This window comes from Bos grunniens, chromosome 1 (genome assembly GCF_055505025.1).
Source record: "Bos grunniens cultivar Pamir isolate PY7600 chromosome 1, Bosgru_T2T1.0, whole genome shotgun sequence".
Lineage (NCBI taxonomy): Eukaryota > Metazoa > Chordata > Mammalia > Artiodactyla > Bovidae > Bos > Bos grunniens.
In genome coordinates this window covers 23327628-23352790 of record NC_141165.1, presented here as the reverse complement: position 1 = coordinate 23352790, position 25163 = coordinate 23327628, and the positions used below count along the sequence as shown (strand labels likewise).

The window sequence follows — 25163 nt, the reverse complement described above, 5'->3', positions numbered from 1 at the left end:
GACTGTGGGGATGGGTCTCCAGGGTCTTCCAGGATGGGCCTGAGAGCTTAGCTCTGCCCACATGAAGCACGGATGGCACTGGGAATTCAGAAAGTTAGGCAGAATTTATCCTTCTAGAGCCATAAGCTACCCCAAGTGTTGTCACACTGAGATGGAATCTCCTGCTTCTTAATGTGTTTTGGGCCAGATGAATTTTTTTTAAAGATTTGAGAGACAGAGTGGGTGGGAAAGAGTAGGTGAGTTTATTTGTAAAAAGCTGGAAATAAGAGCACTCTTGAGTAATCAGAGATGAAATATGCTTAAGATAGGTAAGCCTCAAAAGCCAGTTTTATCAGGAATCTTAAAAAAGCCAACATCTAGTTTCAGAATTTAGATGTGAATTTCTGGCTGGTCCAAAGTACAGAACAGGCAATGTCCAGCTCACTGTGCATTGCTGTTGCCAGGGTTTGTGTCCTCATTTCCCTCACCATGGAGAGCAGGTGAAGATGACAATCACAGGAAGGTGATGTACTCCTGGGAGCCCCCTTGTGCAGGCTGGAATTGGACTCCTCTGCCTAAGGCCAGAGATGAGGTCCTCCCTTACTTGTGAACGACCCCTTGAAGAATCTGATGAAAGCAACAAAGCTTTTCCTGATAAAAATGAACATGTATTTGAACATATGTGCATGTTTTCAGAGACTCTGAGGGATCTCTGAAACCAACCAACAAACCTCTTAAATGTTTTCAGCAACAAAATTTAAAAAATATATATTCTCTTTTTGGCAAAGCTTAGGAACGTGAACTTCTAAGCCTTAATTATCTCATCTGAAAAATGGTAGTTTTGAAGATTTAATGAGATAATAAGTCCAAGGGTTTAGCTGTGTGGCTGGTACACAGAAAAACTCAGTTAATGTCAGCTCCTATTAGTATTAGTATTGTCATTATTGGATGATCTGGAATCCTGACCCTCTCATCAAACTAAGGCTACTCTAGTTCAGTCACTTATTCCTTGAGCAGAGAACCTGATGCCCAGACCTGTGCAGGCAGCCATAAAGATATAGAGGTTATAGCCCATAATGTTGGGGAATCCATATGTTTATTACTGAGACAAGATCCCTTACCTATGGAGTACTGGGAATTGTGGACACATTTAGCTAAGGATCAGAGCAAGTGATCCAGACACAAAGAGTTACAGACAGATGCTTGAGGAATGGTAAGATCAATGCATGACAGAATTTTTTGAGATGGTGTCTGGGCATCTTGCCCACAAGATTGGAGCTGTACTTGGGTAGAGGCATCTTGAAACCTATTTGCTCTAATCTATGCCCTCTGGACCACCTAACCCTTATAAGCACTCCCTAGGCAGAGGCCTAGTCTTGGGCATGGGGCTACGTCTCCAGCACGGTTCTACACTTTTTGTCTTTGGGGCTTAAAATCTCTGTGTGCACTTATACATCTGCTTCCTGGCCTCCCAAAAGGCAGTCTGACTTTGGCACAGTATCTGGTCTTGCTTGTTCTCCTTCTTCCTGTGGACAGGGAAATCCCTCTTTTATACTTCTAGAGTAAACTGTGTCCTCTACTCAATATTATTTTAGGAGAAAGGATTGAAATAGGGTCTATGAATGAGCCAGAAAGGACATGGGATACTCAAAGCTCTGAGATGCAGAGGTAGTGTTCTCATGGCTAAGAAGAGTCAAGATTGTGGTTTGGAAAACTAACTGCATATTTTAATGTGAGTTGAGGGTTAAGAAGGGATAGAAAGGGAGATCAGAAAATAACATCATAGACAGGGGTGGCAAAAAAAAGTGTGTTGTGAGGGGCCAGGAAGACATGTGAGGAGCAGGACCAGATGGGTTATCAAAAATGATAGTACTATCAGGACATCTCTACTCATGGCCCACTGTGACATACCTACTTTAAGAAATTGTGTCTGAGTGATTAGAAGGCTTCCTAGAGAAGAATAAAGGTCTTTGAGATTTTATGGAGAAACAGGAGTCAAGGAGAAGAAGCAGACATGGAATTGGGGGCTGTGGAGATCTAAAGAGGTCTTCTATCAAAGCAAAATATGCAGGAAACTAAGTTAGGCTGTTGGTTATGCCTTTGTCCTCAGTACAGAAAATAGGGCTGAAAGCAGAATGGGCTGGAGTGTGACATAAGCCAAAAAAGGGGAGTTTGCAACTGTCAGAAAGCTAGTAGAGTTACCAAGTAAACATGAGGTCAGCTTCATGTTCAATTGTGGTTTCTTCTTTGGGTAACTTGTTATTTGAAAACAATGTCAAAACAAAAAGCCCTCTGTATTCTCTCTGGCTGCCATGTGTAGCTTTGACACTCTTCAGCCTAAGTTCAGCTCTCAGTCTTTCTCTCTGCACTTTTCTTTTCCTCCTAAGGCACCAATTCCTCTTCTATCATTCCTTCACTAGGTGTAGATTTCCTGGGGAAGACTAGACAAGAATGACCACTATGCTAGAGGAAAGTGTTGTGATGCAGGGGACCATGCTGGTTCAGCACCTTGGAGAGGGGCATGAGTAGATTTGCTCTCACTCCTTTCACTGGGATTCCCTGGATGGCAGTAGGCAGTTTCTAAAGATCTCTCTCAGGTACCAATAACACCATAATAATAGGAATCTGTGATAGCAGGGGTTAGAAGGTCTTGTCTTTGGAGGTGGGGTGGGTATATGACTATTTGAGGCCATATCAGGGGACCAAGAGGAAGCTATCAAGAATCTGAAGAAAAGCAGTGGCATCAAGTGGACAGACTGCTGAGGCACACTCCATTCAATAAAGAAACCAAGAGGGGCTTAGGATCTTTGGAAAAAGCAGACCAAGTGTTGGCTATAACTCACGAGTGACAAAGACTAGACAATTGGAACACTGTTTTGCTCAAGGTGAAGATGGTAATATCTCAAGTCCTAAAGTGGCTTTTCCTAAAAGGGAGTCAGTCGTGCTGGGGGCTTGAGGCACAGAACTGGAAAGCTGAGTCCGGTTTGTCTCTTTGCAAGCTCAGGTACACTGGTTACTCCCCTAAGAATGTAGGCTGTCTCTCCTGAGGCAAGGAGGAGAGGACATTGAAACCTGGAGCTGTCGTGTTGCTTTACTTTTCCTAATTGCCCCAGGGGCAATTTTATATTGCTTTGAATGAATTTAAACTAGACCCCAGGGACATGCCTTCCTGTGAACAGACACCTGTGCCATCTGCATGGACATCTGAAGGACAAGGCTTTGATTTGGTTACATGTGTTTGTTTCATACCACTGAGTGACTGATTAATTTCGGTAGTTCGTCTAGAAGATTTCTACAAGGATCATCTGAAAGATCAGAGAGATGGCCGTGGTTTCCATTTTAATAGAGTTCTGCATGGAGTTGTGAATTTCATTTCAACAACAAACCCTACATGCAAAGTACTATCATAGGCATTTTGGTACATAAGTTAATGAAGCCTCATTTTCCCAACATCCCATGAGATAGGAACTATTATCCCCATTTTACGTATAAAGAAACTGTAGCTCAGAGACATTAAATAACTTGCCTAAATTATGTGGTGGGTGAGTGCTGGAATCAAGACTTGAGTACAAGCCTGGATGTTCCCATAGCTCCTCCTTAACAACTCCTCCCCTCAGGGTGGAGGCACCTAAGAGTGCAAAATGCAGGTGTGATGCAAATACAGCCAGGTGCTGGGGGCAGGGGCTGGTCTCTTATGAAGGCAGGAAGCTCTTGTTTCTGAACGATTTTAGTAGCTTCCCTGTAGAAACAGAGCAACCGCAGTTCCAGGGCTGGGCTGAGCATGTCTGCATGTGTTGCTCATTAGGGTCTTGGAAACACTGGGCCTGTACTCAGGCAATTCCCCTAATCATAACAGTTAGTAATAAGAAGAAACGACTAGTCAAAACAAGGAGGGACCCTGCTGAGAGGGATTTCAGGAGCATTAAAAAACCCAGTGTTACACATTTCTCCAAACACCAGTGTTTGCAGAAAGTATTTCTTGTTTCACTTGCCTCAATGGAGCTAATTGTGTGGGAGAGAGGGGGTGGATTCACTTTCTGGGAAAAGAGCCCCTTCTCCCTGACCTAAATTGAAGCCTGAGCATCTAGGTTTCTCCAGGGCTGCAGAAGCCCTTGGAGGATGGCTGAGGCCCCTGCCTTCGTAAGGAAGTGCATCCCAGCAGGAAGGGCTTATGACCATCTGTGTCACTGCCTGTGGGGGCAGGAGGCTGAATCTTCTATTTGTGGCCCCAAGTGAGGCCAGAGAGAGGGAAGTTTGGATAGAATGTCCCCTGCAGATCTCCTGGGGACACTTCAATCAAGGAGAGACAAAAGTCATGTCATCTTAAAGACCTGGTCTTCAAGACCTCCTCTCTGGCCCTGAAATGAGGCCTCAGGGCTTTCTGAAATGGTGAAAGATGTGCTGGAAAATTGGGCTGAGTGCCAGCTTTGTGACTTTAGGCAGGTCACTTGCATACTCTGAGTCTAATCTTTCACTCCTGCCAGAAATCCCTGTCCATCCATCCACCTTCCAGCAGAGAAACAATTACATGTACACACCTGTGCAGTGAATAGAAGACACTGTCTGGGACATTTGACATGAAGGCCCTCTGAAGACATCTTCCTGCTTACGACTTCTGAGGCCCTAGACAGACTTCCTTTATGGGATTTACCAGGTTTAAAACTAAACATGCAAAAAACTAAGATCATGGCATCTAGTCCCATCACTTCATGGCAAATTGAGGGGGAAGAATGGAAACAGTGACAAACTTCATTTTCTTGGATTCCAAAATCAGTGCATGGTGACTGCAGCCACAAAAGTAAAAGATGCTTGCTCCGTGGAAGAAGAGCTATGACAAGTTTAGATAACGTATAAAAAAGCAGAGATATCACTCTGCCGACAAAGGTCCATATAGTCAAGGCTATGGTTATTCCAGTAGTGAAAGTTATTCCAGATGTGAGTGTTGAACCATTAAGAAGGCTGAGCACTGAAGAACTGATGCTTTCAAATTGTGTTGGAGAACACTCTTGAGAGTCCTTTGGATAGCAAGGAGATCAAATCAGTCAATCCTAAAGGAAATCAACCCTAAATATTCACTGGAAGGACTGATGCTGAAGCTGAAGCTCCAATACTTTGGCCACCTGATGCATAGAGCTGGCTCACTGGAAAAGACCCTGATGCTGGGAAAGATTGAGGGCAAGAGGAAAAGGGGACATGACAGACAGTGAGATGGTTGGATGTCATCACTGACTCAATGGACATGAGTTTGAGCAAATTCCAGGAGATAGTGAAGGACAGGGAAGCCTGGCATGCTGCAGTTACTGGGGTGGCATGATTTAGTGACTGAACCACAAAGCTTGTCTACAGGGCTCCTACCCAGGTTAGGGAAGGCTGGACCCCCCTAGACCCTGCTCATGGCATCTCTGACTCAAGTATCCCCATATGGTCCCCCAGATCTTCCTCCTGAAAGATCCATACACTAGGCCAGATCCTGCCAGGCACACTCCAAGGTGTTTGCTGTCACCAGAGGCGACAGTCTAAGCCAGAGTCTTCTTGAAGTCAAAAGACTTTAGGATATACACCAGTCTTTGGCACAACAGAAAGATAGACCCTACTTTGGCAAAGCCTCCCACAGAGCAACATGTTTTGGAACATCATTTCTAATTGATACCAACTCAGACCCTGAACCACCCCAGTTTAGCATGTCCTGACTCAGCCCAGAGCTTGGTAATTCCCCCCATGCTGGTGCAAGTGTGGAGGCTGAGATCAGGAAAGAAATCTAGAGCAAGGAAATGGATGCTATGGGTCTTGAGATATGGTTGGTAGCCACTGGGCCAAGGCCTGTCAAGGATGAGGGTCACATACATGATGGAAGCCTTACAGGTAAAGCACCTCAGCTCCCTCAAACTCTCTGTAGCACACAGCCTACTGTGAGCTCTCAAATACTAGATACTAAGGGAGAAGGAGTTGGACATGACTGAATGACTTCCCTTTCACTTGTCACTTTCATGCACTGGAGAAGGAAATGGCAACCCACTCCAGTGTTCTTGCCTGGAGAATCCCAGGGACGGGGGAGCCTGGTGGGCTGCCATCTATGGGGTCGCACAGAGTCGGACACGACTGAAGCAACTTAGCAGCAGCAAAAGCAGCAGCAGCAAAGGGAGAAGGGCATGGATTTTCCAAGGTAGTTTTTAAAATACTATATCCATCTGGGCCAGACTGGACAAGCCCCTACTGCATGTGCGGAGCTGGAGAGGGAGGCAGTAGCTGGGATGAGGTCTCAAGGCTACTGCATGATTAGCAGTCATCTCTCCTCACCATCCCCAGAGAGAGGGTGGTACCCACGAAGGAGTCTTGCATCTCCACAATTCTTCACAAATAACTAAAATCCCTTTCACTGTGTGACAGAATTTTTCCAGTTGTCATAATTCTCCATCATTTTTAGACACTGTATAACAGAAAGGCATCAAAACAATAGCTGGGAAGAGACTATGGGTTACATAGTAATGGGTTATTCATTTAGTTTTCTCTAGGAAAACACAGAAGATGAAGAGTTTTCAAAACAAATTTCAGATTTGCTATTATTCCCCTGGGGCTTCCCAGATGGCACGGTGGTAAAGAATCCACCTGCCAATGCAGGAGACACAGGAGACGCATGTTCAACCCCTGGATCAGGAAGATCCCCTGTGTGAGGAAATGGCAACCCACTCCAGTACTCTTCCCTGGAGAACCCCATGGGCAGAGGAGCTTGATGGGCTGCAGCCTATGAGGTCACGAAGAATCTGACATGACTGAGTGAGCAGGCACACAGAAGAATCTCCCAGCACCCCCCTATGTGGTTCTAAAAGAGACTCGTGTTGCCTCTTTCTGGGTGTACAAAAAGGCCCAGGATCCTAAGACAACAATTCAAGGTCAAGGGAACAAAAAGAAAAGTTGAAAAAGGCAGGTATACCTCCCAGAAAGGTATGGGTCATCCAAAATCAAGTCCTGATTCTGACATGTCTCATTTTTGGCATGGGAAGGAATCCTGGAGGTTAGAGTGTATCCCTGGTGGTGAATGCCCTCTACTGTCCCTACCTGGTTGGCCAACTTCTGTTTGATTCCTCCGGTGATGGGAAGCTCACTATTCCCACCACCAGGAAGTCCTTTGCTAACAGTAATCATAACCTCTTTGAAAAATATAATGAAAAAAACTACCTATTCACAATAGCCACAAATCCCATAAAATTCATACGATTAAATCTCACAAGGCTTGTGTAATGCTTGTATGAAGACAACTATAAAACTTTACTTAAGGATATAAAAGAAGACTTGAACACACGCTCCTGGATGAAGAGATGCAGATCATAAAGATGACAGTCATTTCCAAAGTAACCCATTTATTCAATGCTTTCCCAGTCCCAATGTAATAGGATTGATTAATGAGTTGTGCCAAGCTGATTTCAAAGGTCATCTTGCAGATAAAAATTTTTAAGAGTTGGCAAGACATTTTGATAATGAATAATATGTACAGACTTCTTTTACCAGTTGTTGAAATATATGACAAAGCTACTACCTTTAGAACAGCTTAGAACTGGTGCCAGAAAAGACTAAACAATCAATGCTAAGAAATAAAGATGAGTACAGACAGGCACTTAGTCTGTAACCAAAGAGGCATTTCACTAACATTTTGGATGGAGCTGATGGGATGCTATTTTTAATAAGAGAAATAAGAATACCGATATCACGTCTTACACAAAGCAAGTTTTAGATGAAGGAAGGAGCTAAAAATAAACACCATGTAAAGAACTAAAATAAAATGAGAGTGTTTTTATATCTTAAAGTGGGGAAGACATACACAAAACCCAGGCAAAAAGTCAAGACTCAAATCCCCCAAACCATAAATTTTAAAAAAGGTCAAGTTTAAGCTCAAAAATTAAAAATCTCAAAAATGCCAAAAATGTATTCATAAATAGAGTTAAAAATAAGTAGAGGGCTGCACAATCCCAAGTGGCACAAGAGGTAAAGAACCCACCTGCAGTGAAGGAAATGCAGGAGATGTGGGTTCAATCCTGGGGTCAGGAAGATCTAATGGAGGAGGAAATGGCAACCCACTCCAGTTGCTTAGAAAGTCCCATGGACAGAGGGTCCTGGAAGGCTATGGTCCATAGAGTCACAAAGCGCTGGACATGACTGAACACATACACATAAGAGGGCTGGGGGCAAGATGTCACATTTAATTAACAGGCATCTAGAAGTCAATTTTTAAAAACAGAAAAAGGGCAAAAACAGTCAATTTCCAGGAGACAAAATAAATTGGTCAACAAATGTATGAAAAAGCCATAGTAATTTATACTAAGGGAAATATGGTCAAAATTTTTAGGAGGTCAGTCAAACTGGCAAAAGCCAGAGTCTGGATAACATCCAGCTGAGCCCATGGGTGGAGAAGGAAGATGTACCCCACTGGTGGGGGTGTCACTTGATCAAGCCTAGTCTTCTGGGATAGCACTTTGATTGGCTTTTGGAGTACATGTGCCCAGCAACCCAGCAATTCTATTTCTAGGTTAATTTCCTCCACAAATATAGGCTTGAGTGCCCTCAAGGTATGTCTGAGTATTTTCATTTTTATCTATATTAGTGAAATGCTGTGTTGACCACCTATGGGGGACTATATAACACAGCAGAGGTGGCTGTGCCTCCACCCTCTCCCCTCTCCCCCACTGTCCCCTCTTCCATCATCTTCCGCTTCCCTGACCTGCCAATTCTCCTCTCTTCCCCAGTCTTGCTGAAGGTCATTTCCAAGCCATTTCCATAGAGCTCACAAAATGACCCTTGACCAATGACATGCAATCCTTCACTGTCTCAAGTGGGTAGCAGCATTAGTTTGATGTCAGGCCATCTCAGAGGCAATGGAACTCCTTCCTAAGGACTGAAGTCTAGCACTGAGGCCAAGGAGCCCTACCTGGTCAGGTCTGGGCAAAAATCGGGCCCTGCCACTCACGAACAAATGTATGATCTAGGGCACTAGCCATGCTGGACCTCAGTTCTCTCATCTATACATTAGGAATAACAGTAGTACCACTTTATATTCTGTGAGGGTAACTGAGAAAATCCACATCAGGGGCTTAATCAGCACCAGCTATCATGTTAGACTTACTGTTACTTGCTTATGCTCTTGATCCAGTTGGCTGTGGCCAGGGGTACCAGGTACATGGTACTTGGGGTCCACTCAGACAGGGCCTTAGCCGTAGGCCATGGTGCTGCACAGTATTCACCATGCTTGGGATGCAGGCATGGGTGTGGCTGACCTCAACAGAGCTGCCTGCAGCCCTTTCACTGGCATGACCACAAAGCCTACCCTTTGCTCACAGTAAGAGTGACTTTTCACCTCATGTGCAAGTTCCTCTGTGCTGGCCAGCAAATAGCACCCTTTTGGGGGGAATAGAGTGGCTTTCTAACTTTCCTCACTGAGCACTGGCAGGGCTTCCCACTGCTCCCTCCCCCAACCACCCACCTTCTAGGCATGTCTGATGCAGCAGAGCCAGCCTGTACCAAGCTGCATCTCAATCTAACTACACAGGTGTCATGCTGGCTTCTTTCCACTCAACAACGTTGAGCATCCTTTACTGCTACTTGCAAAGTGAGCAGAGCTTAGTGATAACCCAGAGGATCTGCTCAAAAACCACCTTGGACATCTTCTTGCAAGTCTAAGCCCATAGCCATGAAGAGCTAGGAGGAAGCAACATACCATGACCACCATTGCCCCAACCTTCTCTCTACAGAATGGAAAGGGAGGACAGAGGGACCTTTGTGTCCAAGTGGCATTTGGCCCCCTACCCATCAACCCCTGAGACCATTCACTCTTCTTAATGTGGTCTCAGAGTCATAGCACCTTGGTTATGCTGGGGAGAGGTGGTCGCACAGTTGACTTAAGACTGGAGCCTGCTCTCTCTGTGCAAAGTCATCCATGACCATTTACCCACGGGGGAGTCCAGACTTTAAGCCCACAGCCAACCCCCTATCATAAGAGTTCTCAACGCTCTGGCTCCAAATGTGTACTTTACAGCCAATTGCATAGACATTTTCTCAGAAGACCAACACAGAGTTTCAAAATAAATCACTACAAATGCTAGTGTCCTGGTCCTATGCCACACATAATTCCAAGAGCATGGACAAGCCCACACTGAAAATGAGACTCATTTCTTTTTACTTCACCCAATTTCCCATACAATTCAGAAACCTTCCTGGCAGGAATACCTCTTTATACAATTCCAGTCAGTGTACTTCACTAATTACACAGGTAGCTTTGCTCACTTGGACAGTGTTCAGAAAATACCCTTACACTAATTGAGACTGGCTTCCTTCTAGGATAGTCAAAGACACCTGGAGCCCCTGGTCTTTGTCACACCCAAGCAAAGCCATCAGTGACATCTGTGGGTCTCTAACTGCTTTGGGGTTTTCACATGTATTCACCAGCCAGGGGATGTAGAAGATCACTGTCATGATTTGAGAAAGGGTCGGCTAGTGCCAGGTTTCTGATATGGCAGCTAGAAGGGCAGAGAATGACCTTCTCTGGAGCCAGGAACCCCACCCAGTGTAATGGGGTTGAGGGTGGGTTCTGAGTCCAGCCCCCAGGGAAGCTTAATGATCAGTAACAGAGGTGCAGCAGGCTCATATGGGTACCAGGACTGACTGGCAGCGGTGAAACTGAAAGCTGATTGAAAGAGGCAACTGGCTGAAGGTCCAGGAGTGAGTCCCAGACCTAACCCCCTAGGGGACTTGGGCTTGGCCTCTGGTGTCAGAATTGGATCGGGATCTGATTCTGGGTTACAAGGATGGAAGAAGGGGGTGGGGCTAGGGGAACCAGGACCCTAATCACAGCTGGGGATCACCTGTGAGGAGCTGGGGACCAAGGTGGTCTGCACCAGCAATACCTGGATTTGTGATCACATCATGATGGGGTCGAGATGGGGATGATGGTATAAGATTCCAGCCAACCTAGGATGACTCTCCAGAAGCAACTGCTCTAAAATGCCCATTCCCCACCCCCACCCCCCCGCCCCACATTTTCTGTTCTGATTTTGGAATGTGCAATTCAGATATGACTCAAACCTTATTCATAACAACCAAAACAATGACAAGTTTTTGAGACCTTACCATACGTCTGATGCTGAGTTAGGTATATACATCATCACAACTCGGCACAATGATAAACAATATCCTCATTTTATGGAAAAGAAATGGAGTTTCAGAGAGGTTAAGTAACCACAGCAACAGAGGGGTAGAGTCGAGAGTGAAGTCTGATCTGCCTGATCCCAACAGCAGGGCTCTTACCACTTGGCTATGTTGGGCACCTACCATGTAAGCCCACAGAGGAGATTTAAAAAATCAGATCAGTATGTCAACAGCTTCCAGTCCAGTGGACAGAGAAATCCCTACACCTGAACAGATCTGAATAGAATATTCAGAGCATGCACCTTCTTTCCTGGGGATGAAGTAAGATGCTGGCAGAAGAGAGATGATGTACAGACACGTGCCTCTGACTGTCTCCTCTTTTGAGGAGGCGAATTAGAGCAGGGAAGATTTAAGAACCCTGAGCCATAGCTGCCATCCAATTCCAGCATCCATCCCAGACCAACCCTGCCTGGGACCAAAGCCTGCAAATTAGACATCAAAGCCATTGCCCGAAGGCCAGCAAGAAGCATTCAGGACCACAGTGACTCCTACAGCCATGCATTAGACAACTTTGTTCTGATTTTCAAAATAGAGAAGAGAGTAGATTAAATGAATAAATTTTACCTCAATCCCCTCCTACTTCTGAAACTTCACAGTTAAATCAATGCTTTGTGAGCCTCAAGGAAACAGTGACAAAAACCAGCATGGGCCTCTAAGTATAAGTCAGGCCAAATGACATCGTTTCTTTGTCTAAAAGTTTATGAGCCTTTAGAGAAAAAGAATATAGACAATGTATCTAGATTTCAAGGACAGTAACTGAAAAAAGTACACAGATACTTGTGTACCAAAGGAAGAAGTGTTAGCTAAATGATAATTCCAGTGCTTGGATTCAAGCTGCTTTGAAAATAGCACAAAAGTAGAGGGCACAACTCCAATAATAGTAGTAAAACAAAATAGCTTACTTTCATTGACTGCATCCTGTATGCCAAACACTGTTCTAAATAGTGTTCTAAATATTACTCCATTTATACCCTTGACAACACAGTGAGGCAGATGCTAACACTACACTCAGTTTATGAATGAGAAAATGGAGACAGAGATCTGTGTCACTTGCCTCACATCACACAGCTGGAAAGTGTCAGAGCAGTGCTTGAGCTCAGCCCTAGAGCACAGACCGCAAAGCCCACACTCTCAACCAGTTACGCTAATACTTGTCAGTTGAAATCAGTTTTCAAAGTGGTGTACACTTAAAAGAGCACGGTGCCCAAACCCATGAGGCCAAGAGGTCTGAAGTTACAAGGATAAGTGCAGGAAAGAAAAGACCCAGATGGGCAGTATCTCCCGAAGAGACAAAAACTTTGAATGTTTAGAAGTAAAGAAGTCTGATTGGAGCCCATGGTGTGAGAGGCTGCGCCAAAGTGAACAATCAACGGGATCCCAGTCTCAGAAGAGCCACCAAATTTCTTTGGACCCTGCTCAGGGGTGAGGGTTGTATGTTTCATTCTTGCTGCCATATTTTAAGAGTTGGATTGATAAATGTGAGAGATTCAGAATAGGCAGCCGACACTGAGGCTCAGGAAATCATGCACATTCGGGAGCAGATGATGTTTAGCCTACAGTAGGTGATTGAGGAAGGATGAGAAAGTTGTTCATAAGCAATGGAACCAAAGGTTCCACCCGCAGGACGCTGCTCCTCAGTGATGGACCAGTGGTGAGGAGGGAAGGAAGGCAGAGCCTGACCCAAGGTGCAGAAGCTCTCTCTTACAGTGATAGGTAATGGCTGCCTAGCAATGGAGTACAGCCACCCTGCAGGAAAAAAAAAAAATCAGCTGTTTGTCATCACAAATATTCAGAAAGCTAAAAATGAAATGACCACTTCTCAGGGTTGTTGGAGAGACGAGGCTGACACTGGGGAGGAGTTTGAGAGGCAGGACCTAGAAGGCCACTCCAGGTGTTAATAATCTGTGACTCCAAATGCCCATAAGATGAAATGTTCTTAAGATGAAAAGCTGAAACAGAAATGTCAGCGCTTATGCCCAGCTATTAGCTTAAACCTTAGAGCTACATGATGCCTCCTAAGGGTTATATTCACTTGGGTCCAACAACTGTGAAAAGAAATTGTAGACTATAGAAGTGTGAAAGCCCAAGTACACAGGCAACGCTGACCCTTCTTGAAACAGCAGTGACAGCTATAAATAGCTTTCAGCTCCCCGTCACATGACCTCAATTCTCCATCCAGGTGTATATACTATCCGAATCCAGGTGCTCAGAGAAACAGCTTGCCCCATGACACTTGTTCCTCCATGACCCTTGTTGGAATTTCATCTCAAGGAAAACACACATTACCTCCACTTCAAAAGCACAAATGATGTTTTTATGTGCAAGTGTGGATCACATACCAGGGTAAAGTCAAGTACCTCCTTTACCTATAAAAATGGGTACATGGTGAAACTTTTCCTAAAGCCCTGATCAGTAATGAATGAGTAAAACTAACCTTGAGTAAAGTAGCCCTCTTTCAATAGGTTGCAACTCCTAGATGAAGAGGAAGGTGGCTTTGAAAAGGTTGGCTTTGGGGAAGTATTTAAAATCATCCCCAATGTGTAGGCATGTGAGCAAGCAGTCCCCAGTTTATAACACTGGATTCCTGTGCCCTGTGGAGTGTGTCGCCCTGGGGGAAGCTTCCTGCTCTATTGGACTAAAGGGCTCCTCCCTGAAATGATGGCACTCGGAGGCTACCTCTGGACCTTCTCGCTAGGTGGTGAGAAGGACCATCTGAGGGGTGAGACCCATCACTCCATCACTCTGCTCACCTGATCCTCCATCTGAGCTCAGGGGACCGGGCCCCACCAGTCACCAGTCACTTTCCTTCTGCTTCAGTTTCCCCCTCCACCCTCCCTGAGCCTGCTCCAGCCAGGCAGTGCTCACTCATCTCTACTCTCTCTCCTCCATCACTGCTCCCACCACCCAAGACAGAGAATGTCATGGAAACTGCGCCAGAGCAGGTGGGAGTGGTTCTGAGAACTAGTGACATACTCCCCTGAAACACTCAACACTGACACACACTCACATCACACCCCCTCCTCTTCTCTTCTTCTGTGGGTATGTATTCATACCCTCCCAACCCCCCGTCTCTCCAGTCTGCTACACAAGACATTGATGGGGAGGAGCAGGCGCTTTGATTCCACTCGGCAGGAATTCACTCAATAGCCTTTTTCCCCAGGAGTCATAAAGCAGAGGACAGAGAAACATGACTAATTCTAAAGCAATGTTCTCAAACTTTAGTGAGCTTCAGAATCACCTGGAGGGCTTGTTAAAACTCAGATCTCTGCCTCTTCTTCTCCCCACTCCCCCTCCCCAGAGTACTTCATTCAGGAGGTCTAGAGAGGGGCTGAGAATTTGTATTTCTAACAAGTTCCCTGGTGACACTGAGGCTGCTTGTCCAAACACTGCATCTAAAAACCACTGCTATAAAGGAAACCATTACTGGCCATCTTGTCAAGCATAAGCCAGCAGGACCCAGGATTGGTGGAAGAAGGTTATGATCTGATGTCCTTACAGACTTTTCACAGTGGCATGAAGACTATCAGACCTGTCTGCAGAGGAGTTCCCTCTTTCTCTGTCATCTCAAGGCCCCTTCCATCCCCTGAGTCCTGCTCCCCTCTTCTTTATCCTGCCTGGAAAGACCAAGTTTGGGCAATGCCACATTCCTGGGCAGTCCATCCAAGGACTATGTTCCCTCTATCATAGGGACCACTCTGCTGCCCTGGAACAGTTGGGATGAAAGAGGTTAACAACTGCCAACAAAGGATGAAACATGAGCTTAATAGAGAGAAATGGGAGTAGGCAGAGATGAGAGAAGGAAGAGTGGATTCTTTTTTTTGCTGTGGGAGGCAGATTCAAGAGCAAGAGGAACAGCAAATCTCCATCACCACATGGCCATCTCCAACATCCTCCTCAGAGCTACCAAAGGGTAGTTCTCAGTGTGTGTGAGGTCGTGGCACTGGAGGCAGACAGTCATGAGCTTTCATCCTGGGGGCTTCCAAGACATCCTGTCATTAATTCCCACAACCTCCTAATCTGAGTTCCATCATGCCCAATTCAGCCAATAAGAAGCCCCAGTTCACAGAAGATGTCACATGTCCTAGGCCACACACCTTAGGATCCACACCCAACGTGCCTGCCTTGCTGCTCAGCCTCTCTGAGTCAGGAGGAAAGTCAGAGGTGGTCACTGGGGGACCACAGGGACTGGCCGCCAACGTGTCTCCCATGAGAGGGGACAGCGGTATAGGACAATAATTTCTGGAGCCCTTTCTAACACTCCACCTTTTTGATCGAAACGGCAGAGGGAACCGAGTGCATTTGAAGAAGAAATAAAGAAACAAGACAAGTACTAGCTTGTCTCTGTGATCCATCAAAGTTTTTCCTATGTGGGTGATGGAGAAAAAGGGTTTTTGTGGTCAGAAATGTAACAAGGCAATTATTTTTACACCAATCCTTTCACATAGTTTTTCACAGACAGCAATTTTATAAGACATAATTATCTATTTTCACCTGCTTCATAAATTCCTCCTTTCCATTTCTTCCCCCATAAATAGAAATTACTAAAAACTGAAGACATGCATTTCGGTACTCACAGTGCTGCACAATTCCTCATGCATTCCTGGCTCCCAACTCTCTCCTGCTGGCCCACCCATCACACTCCCAGGGCCATGGGACCCTCCTGTGAAAGAAGTGAGTCTGGCCCTGAGGAGTCATGGAGTCCCTGCTCCCTGAGAACTGAGAGCCCAGCTCCTTGGCCACCGCTCCTGCCCCGTTTCTCAGCGTCTCTCAGCTCTGGAGGCCAGCTGCACCTGGAGTCCTCAGACGCTCTGTCTGCAGCCCCCTCCTCCCACAGCCTGCCTGCTCCCAGTGGCCATCGCCTTCTCATTTGTTTTCATCAAGAGCTCCAGGCCAAGGTGAATGGTGACTGTGATCTGAGCTGTACAATAGATTCTGCTGTGACACTCAGGGCTGGCATCAAACCTGTTCTCCCCCTGAGGACATCACTTTTATTTTTAGATCTCCAATCACACTGGAAGCTTCCATATCTGCTGCAATCTTCACACTTTCCAGGGATGTAACCAAAGCAAGTTCTAACACTGATTGAGAGTTTACTATGAACCAGGCACTGAGCCAAAGACTCCATAATATGATTTTGTTTAATCCGCATAACAACCCAGAGAAGCATGCATTATTATGAGGTCATGAGAAGAAAACAACAGAATGTAAGAAAGGTAAGAAATTAGTTCAATTCACAGAAACAGTAAGAAACAGAGACAAGATTCAAACTTCTGTGTGTGAAGTGCCAAGTCCACCTTTCCAATGCTACATGCAAATCGATGATTCAATCAGCATTCCCAGGACCTATTCAAGGAGATTGGGGGCAGTTTGGGGTGCCAAGACTCCCCAGGGGGCCTCAGGAGGAGGAAGCGGGAGGAGAAAGGTGAGAAACTTCCTCAGCTGAAGTGAGTAACCTTGATGTTCAGAATCTCAGCTCCCCAGCCTAGAGCCTTTGCAACCCTTCCTGGCTGGTGGGGCTGGACATTCCCTTTGATCTCTCCTCCTGCCCACTTCTCTAAGTAGCCTACTGATAATTCCTCCTCGTTAAAGGTGGTCCCCACTGAGCACCCCATATAGCCTAGCTTCTTTCAAGGGGTTCTGTTAGCAGGGGTTGGGGTGGGGGTGATGTCACCTGTGATCTGTGACCTGCCTGTAGCCATCCCTCAGCTCTCACCTGATCCCATCCATGGCTTAGGTTGTCCTGTCTCTGAGAGCAGCCCTGACATGCTGCAGCGTTGCACCCTAAACTCTTACATCAGTCTTCTCAGTCCTCCCTTCCTTCCCTCCAAACCCTGCTGAGAACAAGTCTTCTTCCTGAAAATGAGCACATAGGGCCATGACAGGACAAGGGGGCAGTTGGCCAGATATGATGCAGCAGATCCAGAATGCCAGGACTGGCAGAGACTCAAGGAGGATGGAGAAGAAGGAAGAAGGGAGCTGGGTGTCCAAGATCAGCAGCAGCAACATCATCACAGACTCATTCACACAGCTCCCTATGCCCCTCTTCTCTGACTTCACTAAGAGCCCACCCCAGTCCTCTGACACAGCCTTGGGGTGCATCCAAGTCCCTGCTGAATCCATGAACTTTGTCAAGCATAGGGCTGGACGCTGTGCTTGGGCTTAGGGCTCCCAGGGCATCTCATAGGTCAAGGAGATCCTAGGTTCTCCCCGGAGATTAAAAAGAAAATAAAGAAATGCCCACATAGGGCTATGAAAGTTGTCATGCATTTTAAATGTTTAGATTAATTTAGAATAAATTAACATTTTGAACACTATAAAAAATACAATGAATATATATGTGGTGCTTGTTTCATGAGATTAGCAAGAGTCACAAAAACATCATTTTTTTAGCAAACTCCAGATATTTTTAGCCTTGTAAAAGAGTACATTTTAAATCATAAACTTTTTTGTAAAATGTCCAGTATTGTCAGTGAATGACTACTGATACAACCTCATTAAAAGACAGTGGCAACAGGCATGCCTGAGGCCTAGGCTCTTGGAGGCTCCCACACTGTGTCCCTTTCCCCCATCACATCCCGGACCTGAACACTGTAGGCACCCACCGTCCTATATATTTTAGAAGGACAGAGCTCCCCTTTGCCCGGGTCCTCCCAGCACCTCATCGGGCCATCACCATCCTTTGTTTGCCTGGACAGAGGTATGCACTTGCGAAATGAACAAGCACCTGGACCCTGCCCACCAATCCCCCCCACCAACCCTCTATCAGCTGGCCAGGCCCATGCTGGCTGCCTTGCTCCACCTGCAGAACCAGCTGAGACCCAAGGCCATGGGGCAGGGCTGTGCCCGGCCTCCACAGCTCCAGATATGCTCCTTGTATCTGAAAAATTATTTACACTGGTGATGTGCGATGCCTTTTTAAGAGAACAGATGGCACCTCCAATTAGAATGCTTTAAAAGGAAACCCTAATGAGAGTATAAAAGCCAACAAATTGACTTTTTCATACAGTACTTCCCTGGCACACAATAAATCAAATATATAATGAGGCTCAATAAAATAATAGGTTTATTTACACTTGTTTTGCCTAGCATTGTGCTGCCAGCCAGCCCGGCCTCTGGGTCCTCTTACCCACTGCTGGCCCCTGCCAACCAGAGCCTGGAGCTGGACAATGTGTCCTTGAGCTGCTCTTGGCCAGATCTCTACAGGCAACTGGGACTCTGATTTGGCAATTTCTGGCCAGACCCTAGAGTTCTGCTTCTGGAGGTTGAAAGAGCTCAGGGCTGTGTACAGGGTGTGGTGACATTCCTCCACACCCTGACATCCTGACAAGTCCTGCATTCACCTCCCCACTCTGGGTAACATGTGGAGATTGTGGTGGGACATAGGGGCTAGAAAGGTGTGCCTAACTTAGAGCTAGCTGCCAGTGCAAGAGAGAAAAGCTTGGGAGGTCTGAGTTTAATGAGCTGGACTCAGGACATGGGTGAGCAGTGGGCAGTGAAGGTCTACAGTGTGCAGAGTGAAGGCTCTGGGAAGCTCCTGTTTATACCAGGAATCAGCCCTGTTGGCTCAAGCACATCAGGTCAGGTGACAGGAGATAAAAGGGAGATGTCATGTGAGAGGTAAAAGGAGAGGTGCTACAAGGCAATGAGCTCCACATCTGTCACTGCCCGACAGTGAAGAGAAGTCTCTAGGCGGCCTTCTTCAGGCCCTGGATGGATTTATAGGGTGTGTAAGCTGGAGTTGGAAGCTGGGGTCCCAGACTTTTATTTTTACGAGTTTATCTGCAGAGGGAGGCTGGCCAGTAAGAGAGGGTCTGTGAGAGCAGAGGGGAATGTTTTCAGGATGCAGGCTGTGAGAACCTGGATTTTGGCAATCATGGAGACTGGTCCTTAGTCTGGATATCCAGGAAGCAGAGACTGAGCCTAAGTGGCTTCTAAAGAAGTGCGTGAAACAATGCTTGTCGGGTTCACAGGGACACACAGAAGAACCTCAGAAATCAGTACAGAGGTACCACAAAAGGAAGACTGGGACTCCAGTCAGCAGAAATGGAATCATTTCTGTTCATATCAACCCAGAGAGATCTGGGGAAAAATCAATTTACAAAAGGATGAGCTTTTTCTCAGTTCCAATCTATAAGCATTGATTGACCTCAGAAGTTTGATCTAGAAGACACTTTCATTCTTCTGCTTTATCCAGCAAAGGTTATATATACTGCAAGGCCAGAATTAAGAAATTCTACCTGGAGTTCAGTCATTTTTTTCTGCCCATCAGAACTGCAAATATGTATGAAATGTTTCCTCCGTGGCTTTCTATACTGGGGTGGGCAGAAGGAGTTTAGTCAGAGGAGGTGAAGGAAAGGTCCTCACTCGGAGCAATCTGGGCAACATTACCCAATACAGAAGAAATTTCTAGCATAATTAGAGGTTAACCTGGAGCACTGACTTCTGAATGCAACAAGAATACTGAAAGGGAAAAGTATCCCTATTTTAGGGCTGCCACACTTAGGAGAGGAAGAGCAAGTTCTTGAAAGTGCTGTGCAGGGATAAAGGTGCTTCTGATCTCTGCATGATGCTGAATTATGAGGGAGAACATGGTGGAGAAATTCTCCTCTCCTCCAGCCCTCCCCCCAAGGCAGCAGAGTTGCCCCCCTTCCATTTTGGCAGGATGACTGCCCTTCCCTCTACAGCAGAGAGTTGGAGAGTGCTGGGGCTGATGCATAGGCCCCAGCCCCTAGAACTTCTGCCTCAGGGATTCACGCTAGACTCTGGTCCTGTCATTTGGCAGAGGCATGGATGTACCATATAGGCACCTGGCACACAAGGGCCTTCACTGGGTAACCAAAAAGACAAGTGAAGGATGACTGGACACTCTGCTGTACAGTAGAAACTCACACAACATTGTAAAGCAACCATGCATGCATGTGCTTGCTTGCTAAGTCAAGTCCAACTCTTTGTAGCCCACCAGGCTCCTCTGACCATGGGATTTCCCAGGCAAGAATACTGGAGTGAATCGCCATTTCCTTCTCCAGGAGATCTTTCCAACCCAGGGATCAAACCCGCATCTCCTGCACTGCCAGGTGGGTTCTTTACCACTGAGCCAAAGCTCCAGTATAAAGTTTAAAAAAGGGAAATACTGAGAGGCAAAGGAAGGCTTCTTGAGCCTGGCTGGGTGGGGAACAGTTTAGAGGCCTTATGAGAAAAAAGCTGAAACAGGGGAAAATCAGCAGCTGGCTGACAAAGTGGGAAGCAATGGTTGGGATCAATGGCTACTGCCAAATAGGAATTTTTGTTTAAAAGTGTTCAATTCTGTTTTCTACTTCTCCATTGAATGTTCAGTAGAATCTACATCCATTGCCACAATAAGTTATCAGTGGTTATCTCTGGATATAGATAATATGGTTGCATTTGTTTTCATATCTACTCATTTCTGCTCAAATTCTCTCCAGTCAACATGCATTAACTTTATAATCAGAAACTATAAAAAATGTTGTTTTATAAAAATCTACATTAGAAAAAAAGAAAAATTTTACTAGACAATTAGTAAAATCATGAGAGTTCTGAGGGGAGCCTGGTCACAGAGATACAGGAAGCCTAGTGAAAAGAGAGGATAGTCTCAGCTGTGAAGACCAAGTGATCTTCTTGGAGGAGGTGACTGGAAGAGTTACCAGGAATTGTTCCAGCATCTTGGTGCACCTTGATTTTGCACTCAAAGAACTCTCCATTTGACATTTTTAACCATCTGGTGGACAGAAATTGTCTTGCTTGAGTAGGAGGAAGGCCCTCTCATCTGGGAGGAGAGGACCAAGAAAGAACCTATCTTAACTAATACTGATAGAGGGACCCTGTTTGCCCAGCAAGGAGCTGTTCATTTCAGCACCACAGCCAGCATTTCTGCTTTGTACCTTGCAATTGGAGAATGGTGTCTTAAGTCTTCCCTGCCCCAGGCCCACCACTTGCACTATCAGACAATCAAACTCCCCAGCCCAGAGCCCCTACTATACACTTACTAGTGCATGCCACTTCTGGGGGGTCAAAATCCGCTCGGTAGTAGCCGGTCCTGCAGGTGCAGATGGGAGATGCCTCTGAAGGGGATCGGCTGTTGGAAGGGCAGTGAGAGCAGACCTCAGCTTCCTGGCTGGCCTTGAACATCCCTGCAGGGCAAGCTGGAAAATAAAGATGCTGTCTTAGAATTAATGGAAGAGGGGCCACAGAGGCCTTTCCCCGGAACTGGACAATGAACCATTCTGTCCCCTTAAAAAGGACAGTGAGATACCCCATTGCTCAAAGTGAGCATTTCAGATAGAGGAAACCCCTACTTAAAACTTCTGAGTCTTCAAACATCCTTAGTGAAATATATTTTCCCAATATCAATGGCCTCTCTCACTTGAACAATATGAATAATGATTCTTCCCTTTCAGGTGTGTCGAGAGATTTAATTGAGAAAATGAATCTAATGTATAGCTCAGTGTCTGAGGCATAAGTGCTTTATAAATGGTTATTCCCTCCCTCTTCCACCTGGTTAACAGTTGGGGCCTTACCCTGATCCACTCAGTGAAGGATTTTCACCGGTACTCAGATGGAACGATGCCCTGGTTGACAATGGGCTGGACCTATGGTTCTTAAATGTCACATTGCAACACACATGAGGGACACTGTGAGCTGTGTTAACACTTATTATGAATGATGGTAAAGGGCTGAAATTCATGACTGATTCTTTAAGAAGAAATTAAAGTGATTTCAAGGTTACTGGCTTAACAACATCATTCTCCCTTAATTGCATTTTGAAATGCTTGGAGGTGGGGGTGGGGCAAAGAAGGATGGCTTTACAGGCAGTGCACCAGGGAATGTGTCATGCACTTGGTATCATCTATCATGTACATGTCAGTGGGGAAGTTTGGGAATGCCTCGTACAACCCAATGCCCACTAGAGCTGTCCACAGATATAAGGCAATTATTCTTTTTTCTCCATAGGTCAGCCTGTGAAGAGCCATGCCCCTAAAAGTCTGGCTCTAGGCCATTCCTCAAGCTTTTACCATGCCTCATCTCCAGAGACCTTTGACTCCAGACATCTGGTTCCTGCCTTGCTGATTCCTCAGAAAATTGGCCCTGCCTGTCTTCCTCCCTCAGGCCCTTTCTCACTATCCCAGCTCCTGACTCTTCTGGTCCCCAAGAAACCTGCTCTGGCTTATCCTTCCTTTGAGACCAGGCAAAACTAATTTCATAGTCAACTGGCTTTCTTACATACTTCACCAATTCATTTAACAGACATTTAATATGATCCTGCTAAGAACTTGACCCAGGGAATTTTGAGAACAGAACCTGCCCTCAAGGAGTTCTTGATCCAATGCAGTCATACAACCACAATACTGTGTGATCATTTCCAGGGACTTCCCAGGTGGCACTAATGCTAAAGAACTTACTTGCCAATGCGGGAGACATAAAAGATATGTGTTCAATCCCTGGGTCAGGAAGATCCCCTGAAGAAGGAAATGGCAACCCACTTCAGTATTCTTGTCTGGAGAATCCCATGGATGGAGGAGCCTGGCAGGCTACAGTCCATAGCCTTGCAGAGTCAGACACAACTGAAGCGACTTAGCGTGCACACATGTGAACACTGCCACAGTAGAAAGTGCAGAGTATTTTTTACTCTGGAATACTCTGGAAAGTGCAGAGTATTTTTTAACAGTAGCAGTAGCCACCATCTGTTAACATTCTTGTTAAGTGCTTACATGCATTCCTCTACGGGATAGCTATTATTAGCTCCATTTTGTTAATAAGGAAATTGGAACACTGAAAGGTTAAAAAAAGTTGCCTAGAATCACACAGTGGGAGAAGTAATAGCGATGATATATATATAAACTATTCGGAAAATATCCATATCTCTTCTACCAAGACAAGAAAGAACTGTTTCCTTTGCTGGGTAAGTTTTCTCACCCTCTCATTTGAAGTGAGCTAAAGGGTTTTGGTCACTCTGGAAGTGCCTGGGGCAGGAGCTCATCTTGAATGGGAGGACATTTTTGTCATGGAATGTTCTGGAATGGCATAACTCAAGCATGTTCCAAGGAGTCCATGTCCTTTGGGTTGTTAACACCAGCTACTCACAAAAGGGGTCTGCGGTCAGACATTTTGCATCTGTGGATTTAAAAAGGTCATTTCATTTTTTAATAAGAATTTTTCAGAACTTCCAAAAATGGGATATAGAATGCTGTATTTCTCACCAAGAAACCCTATTTTGAAGTACATCTCCTGGGATTCAAGTTCCACGGAACACACTGGGGTAACACTCTCTAGATGCTTCAGTAACCTTATCTTAAAGATTTCTGTTGTAACTCATGTAAAAATGGGCCACTCACTACACGTCTCAGCACATTCAAAAGAAACTTCTGGATAGAAAGCAAAAGGCAAAAAAACTTAAATCTCTACTAAAGGCTTAATAAATAAAACACCAAAGGAAAACTGAACAGTACACCCAAAGTGTCCTAGAATTTGACTTGCAGATTTATCCTTTCAGACCCACACAGTAAAGTCTCTCCTTCTCTTTCCTCCTCTCTCCCTTTCTCCTTTCCATTTCTCGTCCTTCTCACCCGTGAGAAGCACTTGGCCTTTTCTACCGCGGATGACCCAGCATTGCTGCCTCCTTCAGTTCTGGAGGTGGAGAACATGTAAATCCCAGGCCTGTGCTGCCCAAACACAGCAGAAGCTCTTTGCCTGGAAAGTGGGGGAGGGGAACATGGTGACTCACGCATTCACTGGAGCCCTGCCACATGTAATTTTCTTAATGTATCAGTCCAAGAGAAACAAGGTGTTTTCACTTTCTTTCCAGCATTTAAAAGCCTCCTTTCTTTACATTTAATACATTAACAGCATAAACAGTCATCCTGATGTCCACAAGTAGCAAGGGAGTTAGAAAGTGTCTTCCTCTGAGATCTCTGCTGAAGGAAGGCAGAACCAGAATGAGGTGACTCCAGAACGAGGTGATTCCACAGTGTGGGGGCAATGACAGAGAAGGGGCCAAGCTGAACTTCAAAAGAGAGAAGTTCAGAGAAGGGCTGGGGTGAAAGGCCTTGGGAGGGGGCAAGACTCCATCCCCAATTAGCAACAGTCCTGGGTCTGATTCCTGGCTCAGCTGGATACTACCCGGGTGACCACTAGCAAGTTATGTCATCCTCATCTTGCTTATCTGTATAAAGAATTTATAAAAAGAGAATTTAACACTTCTCACAAAAACTCCCACAGGTCATTAGAATTTATTAAACTCAAATATGAAAATTTACCTAGGCTCAGTAAGAGTTAAACAGTGCTAATTCTTTACCCTCATTTTTCCAGTTCCTTTTAAAAATAAGTTTTCTTTTAAGATTGATAAGCTTAGAGTCCCAAAGTGGGCAAATCAATCCTGGGACCAAAAGGAAAAATGTGTTTCTGCACAGATTATTTCTGCTTTGTATAATGGGGGAATCATTATATCTGTAACATATTTCTTATTGGTAATCACAAAATAGATGAATCTCATTAATATTCAGATTTCATAAGTTAATATTGTTTTAAAATCTATGTCTAGGCATTCCCTAATTTATAAAGAAGCCATATTCCTAGGTTCACTTATTGAACATTTAGACTAACTTGTCAGCATAATTGGGCTATATTTTCTCATAGAATTAATGCTTTAAATAATGCTTAGCATGCCAGACTAGTCCACAGAGCCTTTTTTAACTCATCTTGTATCAGACATCACTGAAAAGAAATGGAAGTTAATAAGACTGTTACGTTACTAGAAATTTAACATAGAAAAATAAATAAGAAATTTGTGCTACCCCTTGAGGAAAAGCAGCTTTAATTAGAGGTGATACATGGAGCTGCTTTTAGAGGCTAACAAAAAAAATTTAGACCAAGAGAAGCAAAAGCAATGGCCTCAGCCCAGAGAAGTCACCTGAGTATATAAAGCAGTTTGGAGTAACACAGTAGAGAATGGTAAGGGCTCTGGCAGCCACACACAC

General features: G+C 45.3%; 1 protein-coding gene across 1 annotated transcript in view; it reads right to left on the bottom strand.

Moving 5' to 3' along the window:
• EPHB1 (EPH receptor B1) overlaps positions 1–25163 on the bottom strand; it is a 471534-nt gene that overhangs the window by 135751 nt on the left and 310620 nt on the right. The window contains exon 4 of the mRNA XM_086316585.1: positions 21177–21332. Within this exon, the coding sequence (XP_086172711.1) occupies positions 21177–21332 (156 nt within the window). The remainder of the gene's footprint in view (positions 1–21176; positions 21333–25163) is intronic.